Source organism: Molothrus ater, chromosome 27 (genome assembly GCF_012460135.2).
Source record: "Molothrus ater isolate BHLD 08-10-18 breed brown headed cowbird chromosome 27, BPBGC_Mater_1.1, whole genome shotgun sequence".
NCBI classification, from domain to species: domain Eukaryota; kingdom Metazoa; phylum Chordata; class Aves; order Passeriformes; family Icteridae; genus Molothrus; species Molothrus ater.
Window position 1 is genome coordinate 5,078,375 of NC_050504.2, and position 16,157 is coordinate 5,094,531.

General features: G+C 66.6%; 1 protein-coding gene across 1 annotated transcript; it reads right to left on the reverse strand.

The window, feature by feature from the left end:
• Window positions 1-211: 211 nt before the first annotated feature.
• NGFR (nerve growth factor receptor) lies at window positions 212-12,179 on the reverse strand. Its single transcript, XM_036398673.1, has 6 exons — window positions 12,135-12,179; window positions 8,039-8,183; window positions 3,999-4,358; window positions 2,103-2,346; window positions 1,538-1,698; window positions 212-804 (listed from the first exon to the last, which is right to left on the reverse strand). Exons 1-6 carry the CDS (start codon window positions 12,177-12,179, stop codon window positions 500-502), a joined length of 1,260 nt encoding a protein of 419 aa, XP_036254566.1. The 3' UTR covers window positions 212-499.
• Between the last annotated feature and the right edge of the window lie 3,978 nt (window positions 12,180-16,157).

Consider the following 16,157-nt stretch of genomic DNA (forward strand, 5'->3'; position numbering starts at 1 on the left):
AGAGGGGTCCTGGCACCCCAAAATCTGCTCCTCAGTGTCCGGGCTGGTCCTGGCTGCTCCCCCAAATCCCTGCGGAGCTGTGGGGAGCTGCACCCCGAATTTCACAGTGTAGGGAGCCGGGTCCCCTCCCCCAGCCCCCCGAGCCCCCAAATCCCGGGGCAGCGGCTCCAGGGTGCCCCAACCCCACCCTTCCCCCGCTTTTGGGGTAAAAGCAGCCGGATTTGGGGGTGTTGGAGGGGAACGGGGTGGGGCAGGAGGAAGAGGAGCCCCAGGGAGAGAAGGAGCTGGAAGGGAGGAGAGGAGAGGGCTGAGAGCACGGCGGTCTCTCCCGTGTCCATCTGTCCATCTGTCCGTCCATCCCGCAGCCGGGATTTGTGATCAGGGTGGGGCCGAGCCCCTCCAACACCACCAGGGGCCGGTACCGGTACCGGGACCTGCTTGGGGGTGACCCCAGCATCTCCCCCCGTCGCCGGGCAGGGTCAGCCCCCGGGGCCGGCCCTCAGACGGGGGAGGTGGCGGTGGAGTCGCTGGCCAGGCTGTCGGCGATGTCGCCGCGCTGCAGGCGGCGCAGGGCGGCCAGGAGCGCGTCCAGCGTGGCCGACTCGCGGCCGGCCCAGTGCGCCAGCAGCGCCCGCGCCGGGGCCTCCTCGCGGGTGAAGGACTCGATCAGCTCCTCCTTGTAGCCCAGCTCCCCCGCCAGCTGCCGCCACGTGTCCTCCGCCGAGCTGCCCAGCAGCTTCTCCACCTCCTCCTGCTTGCTGGCCGGCAGCGCCGAGTACGGGCTCCCGTCCGCCTTGGGAGCTGCTGGAGAGAGGCGGGAATGGTCTGAGAGCCTGCCCGGGGCTGTGCCCGTCCTCCCTGCCCTTACCTGGGTGTCCCTGCTCTTACCTGGCTGTCCTTGTCCATCCCTGGGTGTCCCTGCCCATCCCTGGGTGTCTGTGCCCGTCCTCCCTGCCCTTACCTGGGTGTCCCTGCCCATCCCTGGGTGTCCCTGCCCATCCCTGGGTGTCTGTGCCCGTCCTCCCTGCCCATCCCTGGGTGTCCCTGTCCATTCCTGGTGTCCCTGCCTCTCCCTGGGTGTCTGTGCCTGTCCTCCCCGCCCTCCCTGCCCTTACCTGGGTGTCCCTGCTCTTACCTGGCTGTCCTTGTCCATCCCTGGGTGTCTGTGCCCGTCCTCCCTGTCCATCCCTGGGTGTCCCTGTCCATCTCTGGGTGTCCCTGTCCATCACCAGGGTGTCCCTGTCCATCCCTGAGTGTTTCTGCCCATCCCAAATTGTCCCTGCCCATCCTTCCTGTCCATCCCCTGTCCATCCCTGTTTGTCCCTGTCTATCCCAGGGTGTCCCTGCCCATCCCAGGCTGTCCCTGCCCACCCGGTGTCCCCACCCATCCCTGAGATGTTCCAGCCCACCCCAGATTGTCCCCACCCACCCCTGGGGTGTCCCTGTCCATCCCAGGCTGTCCCTGTCCATCCCAGGCTGTCCCTGCCCATCCCAGGCTGTCCCTGCCCATCCTCCCTGCCCACCCCAGCAGCCCCACCTGGCCCCTGGGTGCCCTGCCCGGGGGGCTGCTGCTCGTGCAGGCTCTGGCTGTCCACGGAGATGCCGCTGTCGCTGTGCAGCTTCTCCCCCTCTGGGGACGGCGTCTGGTTCACCGGGCGGTTGTTGGCCCCTTGCTTGTTCTGCTTGCAGCTGTTCCACCTGCGGGGACAGCGACACACAGGTGACATCCCCGGGGCTGCCAGGGCTTTGTCCCCTTCCCTGGGACTTGTCCCCTTCCCTGCGGTTTGTCCCAGTTTCTGTTTTCTGCCCTGGTGCCAGGACAGGGACAGGGGATGGGGCAGGGACAGAGGAAAGGAGACAAGGACAGGGAATGGGACAGGGACAGGGACACAGGGACAGGGAATGGGACAGTGACAGTGACAAGGCTGCAGTGCGTCCCCCACCCTGCTGCCACCTCCCTCCTCACCCCTCAGCCACCTCACCCCTCACACAATTTTGGAAATCTGCCCATCCTGGTGCCCTTGGTGGTGGCAGCTGTGGCTGTGGGACACCCGGAGCGGGGATCCCCCTGTTCCCCGCTCCCCAAATCCCTGTCCTGGTACCTCTTGAAGGCGATGTAGGCCACCAGCCCCACCACCACGGCGGCCAGGATGGAGCAGTAGACGGGGATGAGGTTGTCGCTGGTGCCGTGGGTGACCACGGGCTGCGAGCTGCCCATGACGGTGGTGGCCGTGTCCGCCGCGGTGCTGGGCCCCCCCTCGGTGCTCAGCGGCTCCCTGGAGGCGGCCTCGGGGCTCTCAGAGCCCCCCAGGGACGGGGCAGGCGTTGTCCAGCGAGGGTGGAGCCCTGCCGGGGTGGAGGGGAAGGGAAATCGGGGTCGGGATGAGGCACAGCTGTGCCCTGCCTTGAGGGTGGCCGTGGCTGTGCCAGCGCTGTCCCTTGGGGCACGGCTCCTGCTGCGGCCCCCGAACCCAGGGGAGCTGCCCCAGCTGACCCCAAACCCGCCCTGAGGCAGCCCAGGTGCCCACGGCCCGCACGGAGCCGCTCCCGCAGCTCCAGGGCCTGGGTTTGCTCCTTTCCCGGCCCCTGCAGCTCCGTCCGGGAGTGACCCCGCTCCTGCCACACCCGGGCGTGTCCCGGGAGAGCGGAGCCGTCTGGGCTTGTCACGGGGAAACACATGGGTGCCCCATCTGATCCTATCCCATCCCACCCCATCCATCCCATCCCATCCATCCCATCCCACCCCATCCCACCCTCCCTGTGCCCTCTCCGGGCCTTTGCCCGGTGCCAGGGCCGGGCCACATCCCCCAGCCCATCCTGGGGTGAGGCTGAGCTGGGAATTGCAGCAGGAGCTGGGACCTCACCCTGCCACCCCCCTGCCACCAGACTGGGATTGTGCCAGGCTGGGATTGTGACAAACTGGGGTTGTGCTGGGCTGGGATTGTGCCAGGCTGGGATTGTGCCGGTCTGGAGTCAGGACTGAGCCAGGATTGTGCTGGGCTGGGATTGTGCCAGGCTGGAATTCTGCCCCGCCAGCCCCGGGGCTTCATTGGTGTCGCTGTCGCTGTCACAGGGGGGTCGGTGCCATCCTGCCCGGCCATGTCCCAGTCCCATCCTGCCCCGTTGTGTCCCAGCCCCCGCTGCCCTTTGGGAGCCGCTCCCGAGCCCGCTGCAGACAAAGCCATCCCTGTGTCCTTGACTTGTGGCTCCATTTACTCGACCCTTCGGCGGAGCTGCCGCTCTGCCCGGCCCGGCGGCGGCCGGGACAAAGAAAGAGCTTTTCTGCTGCCATGCTCAGGGCAGGAGTGACGCTGCTCCTGCCCGGGAGCGCTGCTGGGGCTGGCGAGGAGCCCCGGGGGGAGCAGCCCCTGGTGGGAGCAGCCCTGGTGGGAGCAGCCCTGCATCCTCCAGGAGCTCAGCACGGCTCTCACTTTGCTCTGCCCCTTTTTTCTCCCCTTTTTCCCCCATTTTCCCCTTCCCTGCAGGGCTGGAGCTGTGCTTGGGATGCTGATGGCGACAGGCACACAACCCCAGCTCCTTTCGCTGGCCCAGCAGTGCCAGATCCCGGCACTACTCCCTAAACCCAGACTCAGCCACACCTCGGCAGCTGCACCGGGAGTGTCCCAGCGGTGGCAGCAGAGCGGTGACAATGGCACACACCGGGAATGTCCCTGGAGTGGCAGCAGAGCCGTGACAATGGCACAGCCACACCGGGAATGTCCCAGCGGTGGCAGCAGAGCTGTGACAATGACACAGCCACACCGGGAACATCCCAGCAGTGACAGCGGAGTGGTGACAATGGCACAGCCACACCGGGAACGTCCCAGCGGTGACAGCAGAGCGGTGACAATGGCACAGCCACACCGGGAATGTCCCTGGAGTGGCAGCAGAGTGGTGACAATGACACAGCCACACCGGGAATGTCCCTGGAGTGGCAGCACAGCGGTGACAATGACACAGCGGTGACAATGACACAGCCACGCCGTGCACGCTCTTACCCCGGCACTCGGCGTCCGCCACGGCCGTGCACTCCCGCACCAGCACCTCGTTGTCCTCGCAGGTGGTGCAGGGCAGACAGGGGTCCACGAAGTTGGCCTCGCTGGAGAAAGTGCCCTCGGGGCACTCCTCGCACACGGTGTCCTGCGAGTCCTTGCAGGGGAACATGAGGCCGAAGCCGACCTCGCAGACGCGGCACTCGCGGCAGCTCCCGCTGGCCTCGTCCTGGAAGTAGCCGTAGGCGCAGCGGCACACGGCGTCGTCGGTCTCCACGCAGGGCGCCGACATGCTCTGCAGCCCCTCGCACTGCGTGCACGGCTTGCACGGCTCCGTGGCGCTCGCCGTGTCCGAGAAGGTGACGCCTGGCGGGCATGGAGGGGACCAAAGCTCGGCCTCGGGTTCCAGCCGTCCCCTCTGGGGTCAGAGGGACGGGGGTGCCCCCTCTGCGGCCCCCCCAGGCTCGGCTTCCTGTTAATGAGCTCTCCCCGTTCCCGCAGAAATTCCCAGCTCCTCATCTCTTCAGCCCATTCGCACCTTCCCCGTTCTCCAGCGATTCCCAGTTTGGAGCCTCCTTCCAGGCTCATCTTCCCAGTAACACCCTCCCCATTCCCGCCTCCTCATCCCATTCCTCTGCAATCCCCAGTCTGGAATCCTTCCAGACCCAAATTCCCGTTAACACCTTCTCCATTCCCACCACAATTCCCAGCTCCGGCACACTCCAGGCTCCCGTTCCCATTGACACCTGCACCATTCCCCCAGCAATTCCCAGTTTGGAGCTTCCTTCCAGGCTCAGCTTCCCAGTAGCATCTTCCCCATTCCCACCTCCTCATCCCATTCCCACCTCCTCATCCCATTCCCGCCTCCTCATCCCATTCCCGCCTCCTCATCCCATTCCCACCTCCTCATCCCATTCCCGCCTCCTCATCCCATTCCTGCCTCCTCATCCCATTCCCGCCTCCTCATCCCATTCCCGCCTCCTCATCCCATTCCTTCCTCCTCATCCCATTCCTCTGCAATTCCCAGTTTGGAGCATCCTTCCAGGCTCAGCTTCCCATTGACATCTGCACCATTCCTGCCACCTCATCCCCTTTCCCACCTCATCCCCATCCCCACCTCATCCCCGTTCACGTCTCTTCATCCCCATTCCCTCCTCCTCCTCCCATTCCTCCGCAATTCCCAGTTTGCAGCGTCCTTCCCATTAACACCTTCCCCATTCCCATTTCCCCCCGGGGTCCAGCCTGGCTGCGCTGCCCCCATTGCCCATCCCCGCGCTAATTCCCGATTTTATTCCCCTTTCTGACCTCCCGGGGCCATGCCCTCCCCTCACACCCCATCGCTTTCCCCTGCACATCCTGCCGGGCTCCCCGGGGCCCCGCGTGTCCCCGCTCCGGGTGCGATGGTGGCAGCGCTGACTCTGCCTGACCCCGCGGCTCCTGCGCTCGGGTTTCAGCCCGCAGGACGCGCTGCGGGGGAAATCAATGCCCGCTCCGCGCTGTGCCCGCTCCCGGAGGAGCTCGGCGATATTTTTAGCCCCGGAAGAAGGAGCGGAGCCCGTCCTGGAGGGCGCAGCTGCTGCTGCCCCCGCGCTGCCCGCCCCATCCCATCCCGGGAAATTCCAGCCCCAGGGGTGGAGAAGGGGCCGGGGACCCCTGCGAGCCCTGCTCAGCCCCAGGGATGGTGCTGGGAATGGGTTCCTGCTCCCAGCAGCTTCCCTGGGGACACCGAGGGAAGGACAGGAATTTCGGGCTGGTCTGGGGGGATTGCCCCAAACCCCCGGGAATGGGCGGGATGGGAGGGATGGGGGTTCCATCCCAGCCTCAGCAGTGGATTTTTCCCGTTCCCAGCACCTTCCCTCACCCTGTGCCTGTGCCCGGGTGTCCTGGCCCTGCCCTGAGGCTTTCCCTGGACCTGCAGAGGACGCGGAGCCACAAAATCCCGGACAGGTTTGGGGGCAGCAGGGACCCCAAACCCCACCCCGTCCTGGACAGGGACATTTCCCGCTATCCCAGGCTGCTCCCAAACCCATCCTCGGCCGCTCCCGGGGTCGGGGCAGCCGCGGCTCCCCTGGTGCCGCTGTCGCTGTCGCCGCCAGCCCCGCGCAGCCCCTGCCCCGTGCCCGAGCAGCGCCGGAGCAGCCCCGGGGCGGCACACGCGGCTCCCATTAACCTGGGCTCATGCCTCGCATTATCCTGAATTATTGATGGGCGCCATTAGAGCGGGGAAGTGGCCAGGAAAGGCTTTCGGCTGAGTGGGCACATTTGCAGTGGCAGCCGAAGGGATCTGAGCTGAGCAATTACAGCCCCGCTCCGAACGGGGCCCGAGCCCCCAGCGCTCCCTCCCTCCCTCCCCCGGAGGCTGCGGGGCTTAAATAAATCATGAGGCAGCCCCCGGGCCCTGGGGAGGCTGCGATGGGGGGAGAAGGGGGAATTAGAGCAATCCCCCCCTCTCTGGGGTGGTTTTGGCAGCCCCCCGGGCGTTGGCAGGGGCCGGGCTTCGGTTGCAGAGGATTTTTCCGGAACGATTCCCCCGGAGGGTCGGGAACGCGTCCAAGGGAGTGCTCGGAGGAGGCAGCCCCGGGTGCAGGTGGGGACCCTCGGCCCTGGGCCGTGCCCACATTCCTGGGGCGCAGTCTGGAGGCTGTGCCAGCCGCGGGGCTGCCTCCACCTGCCCGGCCCCTGGCAGCAGGATCCGGAGGGATCCGGGGGGATCCGAGGGGATCTGGGGGTTTCCAGGGGGATCCGGGCATGTCCAGGGGGATTCAGGGGCATCTGGGTGTGTCCAGCAGGATCCAGGGGGATCCAGGGCCACAGGAGTCCTCTCCCCATCCCAGCAAGGGACACCTGCGGGGTTTGCGGGTTTCCTTCCCTCCACACCCCAAAATCCCTCTCAGGGAAGAGCTGAGGGTGGGAGGAGGTGCTGAGGGTGGGGAGGAGGTTTTCCCTTGGTGGGATCAGTCCCTTACTGGGGTCCATCCCTCACTGGGATCCATCCCTCACTGGGATCCATCCCCCACTGGGATCTGTCCCCCATTGGGATCCATCCCCTGATCCAGAAGAGATCCAGCCCCGTTTCCCGGCCGGGCTCAGGCAGGCAGAGCCGTCCATCGATTTCTCAGGACGCTGAGGTATTTTTAGCCCTGCCCTGGCTCTGCTCCTCCAGCCTCCTCTGCCTCCTGTCTGCTCCCTCCCTGCCCCAAACCCTTCTGTGCCCATCCCAAACCCTCCTGTGCACATCCCAAACCCCCCTGTGCACATCCCAAACCCTCCTGTGCCTGTGCCCATCCCAAACCCCCCTGTGCCCATCCCAAACCCCTCCTGTGCCTGTGCCCATCCCAAACCCCCCTGTGCCCATCCCAAATCCCCCCCGTGCCCATCCCAAACCCCCCCGTGCACATCCCAAACCCCCCCTGTGCACATCCCAACCCCCCCCTGTGCACATCCCAAATCCCCCCTGTGCACATCCCAAACCCCCTGTGCCTGTCCCAAACCCTCCTGTGCCTGTGCCCATCCCAAACCCTCCTGTGCACATCCCAAACCCCCCTGTGCACATCCCAAACCCCCCCCGTGCCTGTGCCCATCCCAAATCCCCTTGTGCCCATCCCAAACCCTCCTGTGCACATCCCAAACCCTCCCTGTGCCTGTGCCCATCCCAAACCCTCCTGTGCACATCCCAAACCCCTCCCTGTGCACATCCCAAACCCCCCTGTGTCCATCCCAAATCCCCCCTGTGCACATCCCAAACCCTCCTGTGCCCATCCCAAACCTCCCTGTGCCCATCCCAAACCCTCCCTGTGCCTGTGCCCATCCCAAACCCTTCTGTGCACATCCCAAACCCCGCCCTGTGCCTGACAGCACTGCCCTGACCCCACAATGGGCCTGTGCCCTTCTCCACACCCCAAACTCCCATTCTGGGGGAAGAATCTCCCATTTTAACCCATCCTTTGCCCAGAACCCGGCCCGAGCCCCTCCTGACTCAGCAGAGGGGTGACCCGGGAACGCTGTGACACTTGCAGGGGGGACGGGGGGGTGTTTGGGGCACTCACTGTCCAGGCAGGGCTCGCAGACGGTCTGGTTGACCCCGCAGGGCTGCACCACGCCCTCGCCCACGTTGCAGAGCCGGCAGCACTCCCCGCCCGCCGTGAACAGCTTGGACACACAATCGTCCTTGGAGGCGCCGGCCCCGGGACCCTGGCGGGAGAGCAGAGCCCAGAGGTCACCCCTGTCACCCCTGGGATGGGACAGCCCGGGAAGGGCCCGCTCTGGGGACACCCCACTCGTGCTGAATGCGGATTTGGGGGGGGAAAAAAAAATCGCTTTTCCAGGCAGAATTCACTCCTCGGGAAAGGCCCTGCTGAGTTCTGTGCTGGAGGGAGCTGGGAGGGTCCTCAGGGGGGTTTGGGGTGATGTGGCCTCTGTTTGTCCTTGTCCCTCCCTCAGCCACGTCCCCTAAGGGCCCTGAGCCACCCGGAGGGGAGAGGAGAGGAGAGGAGAGGAGAGGAGAGGAGAGGAGAGGAGAGGAGAGGAGAGGAGAGGAGAGGAGAGGAGAGGAGAGGAGAGGAGAGGAGAGGAGAGGAGAGGAGAGGAGAGGAGAGGAGAGGAGGAATTCCTGCCCCCGTGGAGGGTCTGGAGAGCCTGGGTGGCACCTCTGCCCCCCAAAACCCTCTGGGCACCAGGAACGGGGAACTGAGGGAGCAGCAGGAGCCTCGGTGCCCTCCCTGGCTGCTGACACCGCCCCTGAGCGCCACCAACACCCCCGGGCCACCCCCACGGGGCTCTGCAGCCCGGGCAGGGCCGCGCTGCCCCCCAAAGCCCCGCGGGGTGCGGGAGCCCCGTCCCGCAGCAGGTGCCGGCCCTGCCAGGCCTCCTCCCGCTCGCAGCCCCGCTCCCTCCCTCTGCCACCCACCCACGGCCGATTTTGGGGAAGGGGGGAGAGGCCCGGGGGAGCATCTGGCGGCCTCGTCAGCGCCTTGGCCGCGTCCCCGCGCTCGGTGCGGCGCTCGGAGCTCCGCATCCGGCGGGGCCGAGACAATGGAGCGCCAATTCCAGGCAGCTGAATGACAAAGTGCTCCAATTACCCTGCGCTGCGAGGCGGCCGCTCCCCCTCCCCGCCGCGCCCCCGCCAGCCCGCCCTGGCAGCCCCTTCTTCCAGACCCTTTCTCCAGAACCTTTCTCCAGACCCTTTTCCCAGGCCCTTTTTTCCAGGCCCTTTCCCAGAACATTTTCCCAGACCCTTTTCCCAGACCCTTTTTTCCAGATCCTTTTCCTGAACCTTTTCCCAGCTCCTTTTTCCAGACCCTTTTCTCAGCCCTTTTTTCCAAGCCCTTTTCCCAGACCCTTTTCCAAACCCTTTTTCCAGACCCTCTTCCAGAACATTTTCCCAGATCCTTTTTTCCAGATCCTTTTCCCAGCCCCTTTCCCACATCCTTTCCCTAGAACCTTTTTCCATCCCCTTTTCTCACCCCCTTTTCCCAGAACATTTTCCCAGTCCCTTTTCCCAGACCCTTTCCCAGAACATTTTTCCAGATCCTTTTCCCAGGTCCCTTTTCCCAGGTCCCTTTTCCCAGGTCCCTTTTCCCAGGTCCCTTTTCCCAGGTCTTTTTCCCAGCCCCTTTTCCCAGGTCCCTTTTCCCAGCCCCTTTTCCCAGCCCCTTTTCCCACTCCAGGCAGGCAGGAGGGATTGGAATATCGGGAACCCTCCCAGCACCCCAAATGCCCCCTGGAAAGGGCTTTGGGGTGAGGCTGTGCCCACACATTGGGGGCACATTTGGGGGTTTTGGAGCCCAGCTGGGCACAGCCCATGCCGAGCTCCTCTGGGGCAGGGTTTGGCAGCTCCCAGATCCCCGGGATGCGCTTCCAGCAGCCGGGAACGGGGCTGGCTGTGACTGGTGATGGGGCTGAACACGGGGCATCCAGAGCTTCCCAGATTCCAGAGATCCCAGAGATCCCAGAGCTTCCAGAGATCCCAGAGCATCCCATGATCCCAGAGACCCCAGAGCTTCCAGAGACCCCAGAGCATCCCATGATTCTAGAGACCTCAGAGCATCCCACGATCCCAGAGCATCCAGAAACCCCAGATCTTCCCTCAATCCCAGAGCATCCCATGATCCCAAAGCTTTCCCCAATGCCAGATCATCCCACGATCCCAGATCATCCCACGATCCCAGATCTTCCCCTGATCCCAAAGCACCCAAAGATCCCAGAGCATCCCGCAATCCCCGAGTTTCCAGGGATCCCAGATCTTCCCCTGATCCCGGATCTACCTCCAATCCCAGAATCTCCCCCGATCCCAAATTTTCCCCCGATCCCAGATCTCCCATCTCCCCCACAGCTGCGAGCTGCCCGCGTGGGACAGGCCTGGCCGGGCCACCCGGTTCCTCTCCCGGGCCACCCCGGTGCCTCTCCCGGCCCACCCGGTGCCACCTGTCCCCTCCCCGCGGGGCCACCCCCTCTCCCCGCCGGCTCCCCCGCCCACGCTCCCGGAACGCTGCGGATTCCCCGCTCCAGGTGCCGCGGGCCCCCTCGTTCCGGGGGTTTCCCTTCGGGGCTGGGGGCTCCGAGCCCCCCCGAGCCAGGGCAGGGACACCTGGTCCGCGTTAGGCCGCGGAAACGCGCGCGTCCTTAGCGCGGCTCCCGGTGACAAAGGCGCGGAATTAACGCCATAAAGCATCCTGACAGCTGGCCCGGCCCGGCCGCGGGCGGAGGGCGCCGGCGACACCTCTGGAAGCTCTGAATTGCTTTTGGAGCCGGCTCGGGGAGGGTTGGAGCCGCTGCCGGGCGAGGACGGAGCCGCTCCGAGCGGGATTTGGGAGCCCCGGAGCGCGGAGCGGCCGCACAGGGCAGGGGATGCTCCAGCTGGAGCCGAGCCCGGCCGAGATCCGAGCCTGACGGGCGCGTTCTGCCGCTCCTGGCCGAGCCCCGCGTCGGGGAGAGGCCAAATCCCGGCTCCCAGCGATTCCCGAACTTTGGGCAGCTCCGGGAGCCACGTCCGAGCCCCGCGGCTCCGGCCGGCCCTGGCAGGTTCCGAGCAGCGGCTGCGGGGTCCCGGGGGTCCCGGAGGGTCCCGGGGGGGTCCCGGGGTGCGGGCACAGCTGGGGGGGCACAGCCGGGTCCCCGTTGTCCCTCCCGGGACACTCCCAGCCCCGCAGGTGCAGTCCCGGAGGGCAGAGCCGGCCCCGGAGGTGCCCCCCGAGCGGGGCAGTGGCGATTTGGGGACATCCGCAGCAGCCGGGGGGGCGAGAGGGCGATGCCCGGGGGGAATGGTTGGGATCCATCCGGCCGGGACAGCTCCGGGCGCTGCTGTCCCCGCCCCTGTCCCAGCGGCCCCGGCTGGGAGGGGGGTTTGGCCACCCCGATCCCGAGGGGGCGATGGGGAAAGGGGGAAAGGGCCCCCCCGGGCCGGCGGTGCCAGCCCCGCTCCGCTCCCGGCCCTGCCCGGCTGAACTCCGCCTTTAATATCCTGCCCGAGGGGTGTCCGGTGCCTGACGGCCCCCCTGGGACCCCCGGCAAATCCTGGCCCCAAAACGGCCCCGATCCTGCCCCAGCTGCGGGCCTGGACCCCCCCCGCCCCAGTCCCCTCTCTGCTGGCCCCCCCTGCCCCTGCCCTGAAGTTTTTTTTTTGTCTGGGGCGCACGGCGAGGGCTCTGCCAGGGGGAAAAGGGTCTCAAAAGGGTCTCAGCCCCAGCTCTGGGGCACTTCGGAGCCGGGAAACTCTGGGAGAGGTTTCGGGGGGTGCGTGGGGGGCGCTGATGAAGGCGCTGGGGGGTTCTGTCCCCGCTCCCCTCGGGCTGCGGCTCCGTCACCCTTTGCAGTGGCAGAGCCGGGGACAGCGGCACCGGCGGGGCTGCGGGACCCCCATCCCCGCCCAGCTCCCCCCGCACCCCAAGAGCTCCGCCCGCCCCCCCCGGGGCTCTCCGGTGTCCCCGGGACCCTCCAGCCCCGCACGGCGCTGCCCCCGCTCCTCACCCGGGGGGTCCCATCCCGGTGAGCCCGGGCCCCTCCGAACCCGCCCCGTGTGAAGCCCCCGGGCCCCTCCATCCCGCGGGGGGACTCCCCGTGCCCCGGTGCCTCCGGGGCCGCTCCCGGTGCCCCCGGGACGCCGCATCCCCTCCCCGCGGGGCTCGCGGGGCTCCCCGCACTCACCGGCGGCAGCAGCAGCAGCAGCAGCAGCGGCAGGAGCCCGGCCATGGCGGGGGCAGCGGCGCCGGTGACACCCCCGGGAGCCGGAGCGCGGCCGGGCTGCCCGAGCTCTGCCGCTCTCCGCCGCGGCGGCGGCCAGAAAAGGGCTGCAAGTCCCTCCCCCTCCTCCTCCTCCTCCTCCTCCTCCTCCTCCTCCTCCTCCTCCCCGCCCTCGGAGCATCGCGGAGCGGCCGAGCCCGCACCCTCCGCCGCCGCCGCCGCCGCCACACAAAGCCCGAGCCCCCCCTGAACCCCCCCGAGCCCCCTCCGGTGCCCCCGGAGCGCTTTTGGGGTGCGCTCGCCCCGAGCTCTTCAGCCCATCCATCCCTTTTCCTCCCGCGCTGTCCGTCCGTCCTTCTGCCCCTCTGCGCCCCCTCCTCTCCCCGTCCGTCTGTCCGTCTGTCTGTCTGTCCTTGTGTCCCCAGCGGGGTGGGGTCACCGATGGCACCGGGATGGGGTGACCAGCGCTGCTCCGGCCGCAGGGGACAAGGGACAGCATCCCCACCCCGGGGACACCCCAGGCCTGTCCCCGCTCTGCGGGTGACACCGAGAGGCCCCAGAGGGGCACATGCGGCGGGGGCTGAATCAAATCTTTGTATTTCTGCCCTCCACAGCAAAGAAAATCCCATCTGGGCGTCCTGCGGTCCCCGAAAGGTCCCCGCGTGCCACCTCCTTTGTCCTGGCGCTCCAGGGCGGCTCTGCCCGGCCACGGGCCCTGCCCGATCCCACAGCGCCGGCAGCTGGAAATGCCAGGGCTGGCTCCTGGAAATGCCAGGGCTGGTTCCGTGTCCCGCAGCGCTGTGTCACCCCTGGCACGGCTCTGAAAGGCCAGGGCTGGTTCCGTGTCCCACAGCTCTGTGTCACCCCTGGCACAGCTCTGAAATGCCAGGGCTGGTTCCGTGTCCCGCAGCGCTGTGTCACCCCTGGCACGGCTCTGAAATGCCAGGGCTGGTTCCGTGTCCCACAGCGCTGTGTCACCCCTGGCAGGGCTCTGAAATGCCAGGGCTGGTTCCCCATCCCACAGCGCTGTCACCCCTGGCACGGCTCTGAAATGCCAGGGCTGGTTCCTGGAAATGCCAGAGCTGGTTCCGTGTCCCACAGCGGTGTCACCCCTGGCACGGCTCTGAAATGCCAGGGCTCATTCCCCATCCCGCAGCGCTGTGTCACCCCTGGCAGGGCTCTGAAATGCCAGGGCTGGTTCCCTGTCCCACAGCTCTGTGTCACCCCTGGCACAGCTCTGAAATGCCAGGGCTGGTTCCCTGTCCCACAGCTCTGTGTCACCCCTGGCACGGCTCTGAAATGCCAGGGCTCATTCCCCATCCCGCAGCTCTGTGTCACCCCTGGCACGGCTCTGCGGGGTCACCCAGCAGTGCCACGGGGTCACTGGTGCCACAGGAGCGCCCCTGTCTCGCCGTCACTGCCCCGGGGCGGCTCCCGTGGCCACGGCCCAGCGGATTTGGCCTCGTGTGCGTCTCCAGCTCCAGGTGTTTCCTCCCCGCTCCGGGCTCTGCAGGTGCTTCTGGGGCTCCCAAAATCCAGCAGTTCCCACCCCTGCAGCCCCGGGATCCCGCTGGATTTCCTCTGCAAAAGCCAATTCTGGAGCCTCCGAGGTGCTCGGGGCCGGCTGCTCCCGCCCGGCTCAGCCCGGGCAGGGCTGCACGGAATTCCCTCTCGCGGCTCCTCCGCGGGATTAAAGCCGAGCCAAAGCCGCCGTTTGTTCTCCGGCACGGGCGGAACATCTGCGAGCCACATGGAGCGGAGTTCACAGCCAAGAACGCCGCGCTGGGGCCAGGTGGGAACGGGCTGGGAGCTGCCCGGGGCTGGGGTGCCCACCCGGGATTGGGGTGCCCACCCGGGATTGGGGAGCCCACCCAGCATTGGGGTGCCCACCCGGGATTGGGGTGCCCACACAGGATTGGGGAGCCCACCCAGCATTGGGGTGCCCACCCAGCATTGGGGTGCCCACCTGGGGCTTGAATGCCCACCCAGGGTTTTTTTTTGGGATGCCCACCCAGCATTGGGGTGCCCACCCAGCATTGGGATGCCCACCCGGCATTGGGGTGCCCACACAGGGTTTTTTTGGGGTGCCCACCCGGCATTGGGATGCCCACCCAGGGTTTTTTTGGGGTGCCCACCCAGGGTTTTTTTGGGGTGCCCACCCAGGGGTTTTTTGGGATGCCCACCCGGGCTTTGGTAGGGATGCCAGCCATAATCCCAGCATTTTAAGGGGTTTTTATGGGGTCACCGATGGCACCCCAGCCCCAGCAGGACGGGAGGGGGTGACAGGACTTGCAGGGGACAAGGGCCACCGTCCCTGGGGGCATTCCCGGAGCAGACGGGAGGCAGGGCTGGCACAGCGGGGCAGCAGCCGCGGGATCCCACAATTAATTCCCCGCAGCAAGTGGCAAATCCAGATGTTCTCCTCAGGCCCTCGGATAAATCCCTCCTCCCCCTCCTCGCCCTCCTCCTCCTCCTCCTCCTCCCTCCATGCTGGGGACACCGAGGTCGTGGCCCGCGGTCCCCGAGCCCCGGCCCTGCCCCCCCCGTGTCCCGGTGCCAGTCTGGGACCATCCCGGGAAATTCCCCAGCCCTGGAAGAGCCCGACCCGGTCTGCTCCGGGCTCCCGGCGCTCCCGGCAGGCGGGACCGGCAGCAGCCCTGGAGCTGCGGCTCCAAGGGAGCCCCGGGAGCACCGGGAGCAGCCCCGGGAGCCCTGAGGAGCACCGGGAGCAGCCCTCGGAGCCGTTTTGCATTCGGGAGAAAAAACCCTTCCCTGAATTTGGGCGGCTGGGAAGGGACTGCCTAGGACACCTCCCACCTCTCCCTGAATCCAGCCTTGCCCATCCCATCCCATCCCATCCCATCCCATCCCATCCCATCCCATCCCATCCCATCCCATCCCGTTATCCCATCCCATCCCATCCCATCCCATCCCATCCCGTTATCCCATCCCATCCCATCCCATCCATGCCCTGGATGCAGCCTGGGGAAAGTGGGGAGCGCTCTAGAAAATCGTCTCGAAGGGGAGATTTTCCCGTTGGAATGGGGCTGTGATTCCTGTAGGGATGGGGTCAGTTATTCCCATAGGGATGGGGTCAGTTATTCCATGGAAATGGGGCTGTGATTCCTGTAGGGATGGGGTCAGTTATTCCATGGAAATGGGGCTGTGATTCCCGTAGGGATGGGGTCAGTTATTCCCATAGGGATGGGGTCAGTTATTCCCATAGGGATGGGGTCAGTTATCCCATGGAAATGGGGCTGTGATTCCCGTAGGGATGGGGTCAGTTATCCCATGGAAATGGGGCCCAGTTGTTCTGTTCCTACAGGGATGGGGCGATTCTGGGGTGTGGTTGGAACAGGGAAGGTGAATTCCCGTTGGGATGGACTGCAGGGCCTGGGGACACAGGGGGGACATGGGGGGACACAGGGGGGACATGGGGGGACACAGGGGGGACATAGGGGGACACAGGGAGGGCATGAGGGACGTGGAGGACACAGGATTGTCCCGCTGGGGCTGGGGTGTGACCCCGAGGCTCAGAGCACCCCAAAGGCCCCAGGGCAGGAGGGACCCAGCTCTCCCCAACCCCCCCAGTCCCGCTCCCATCCCCTCGGGGTGTCCCCCTCTGCCCCCCATTTCTCTCCCTGATTTCCAGGCCTGCAATTCCTCCCTCCATCCCCCTCTCCGGCAGCTCCCGGCCTCCCCCTTCCCTTTTTCCCGTTCTTCCCGTGTTTTCCAGCGCCATCCATCACCCTGCCGGCAGCAGGGGGGGTTCGGGATGGATCCTCGGGCCCTTATAAGGCCGGCCTGGAGGAACCTCCGGGAGAGCCGAGCCGGGCTGGAAAAAACAAACCCCGGAGAGAAACCAGGGCCGGGCAGCTCCAAAAACCGCGGGGAGAAAATCCCGGGAACGGGGAACGGGCAGGGAGGGAGCACGGGGCCACACCCGGCAGCGTTATCGATCGTTATCGATCGTTATCGGCGATTGAT

Bases quoted from the DNA above. Each gene is read 5' to 3' on its own strand.
- NGFR (XM_036398673.1), bottom strand. From the start codon at position 12,179: ATGGCCGGGCTCCTGCCGCTGCTGCTGCTGCTGCTGCTGCCGCCG. The intron at 4,359-8,038 runs GTGAGTGCCCCA...CATGCCCGCCAG, and splicing joins CTGCGAGCCCTGCCTGGACA to GCGTCACCTTCTCGGACACG. The intron at 1,699-2,102 runs GTACCAGGACAG...CTGTCCCCGCAG, and splicing joins GCCTACATCGCCTTCAAGAG to GTGGAACAGCTGCAAGCAGA.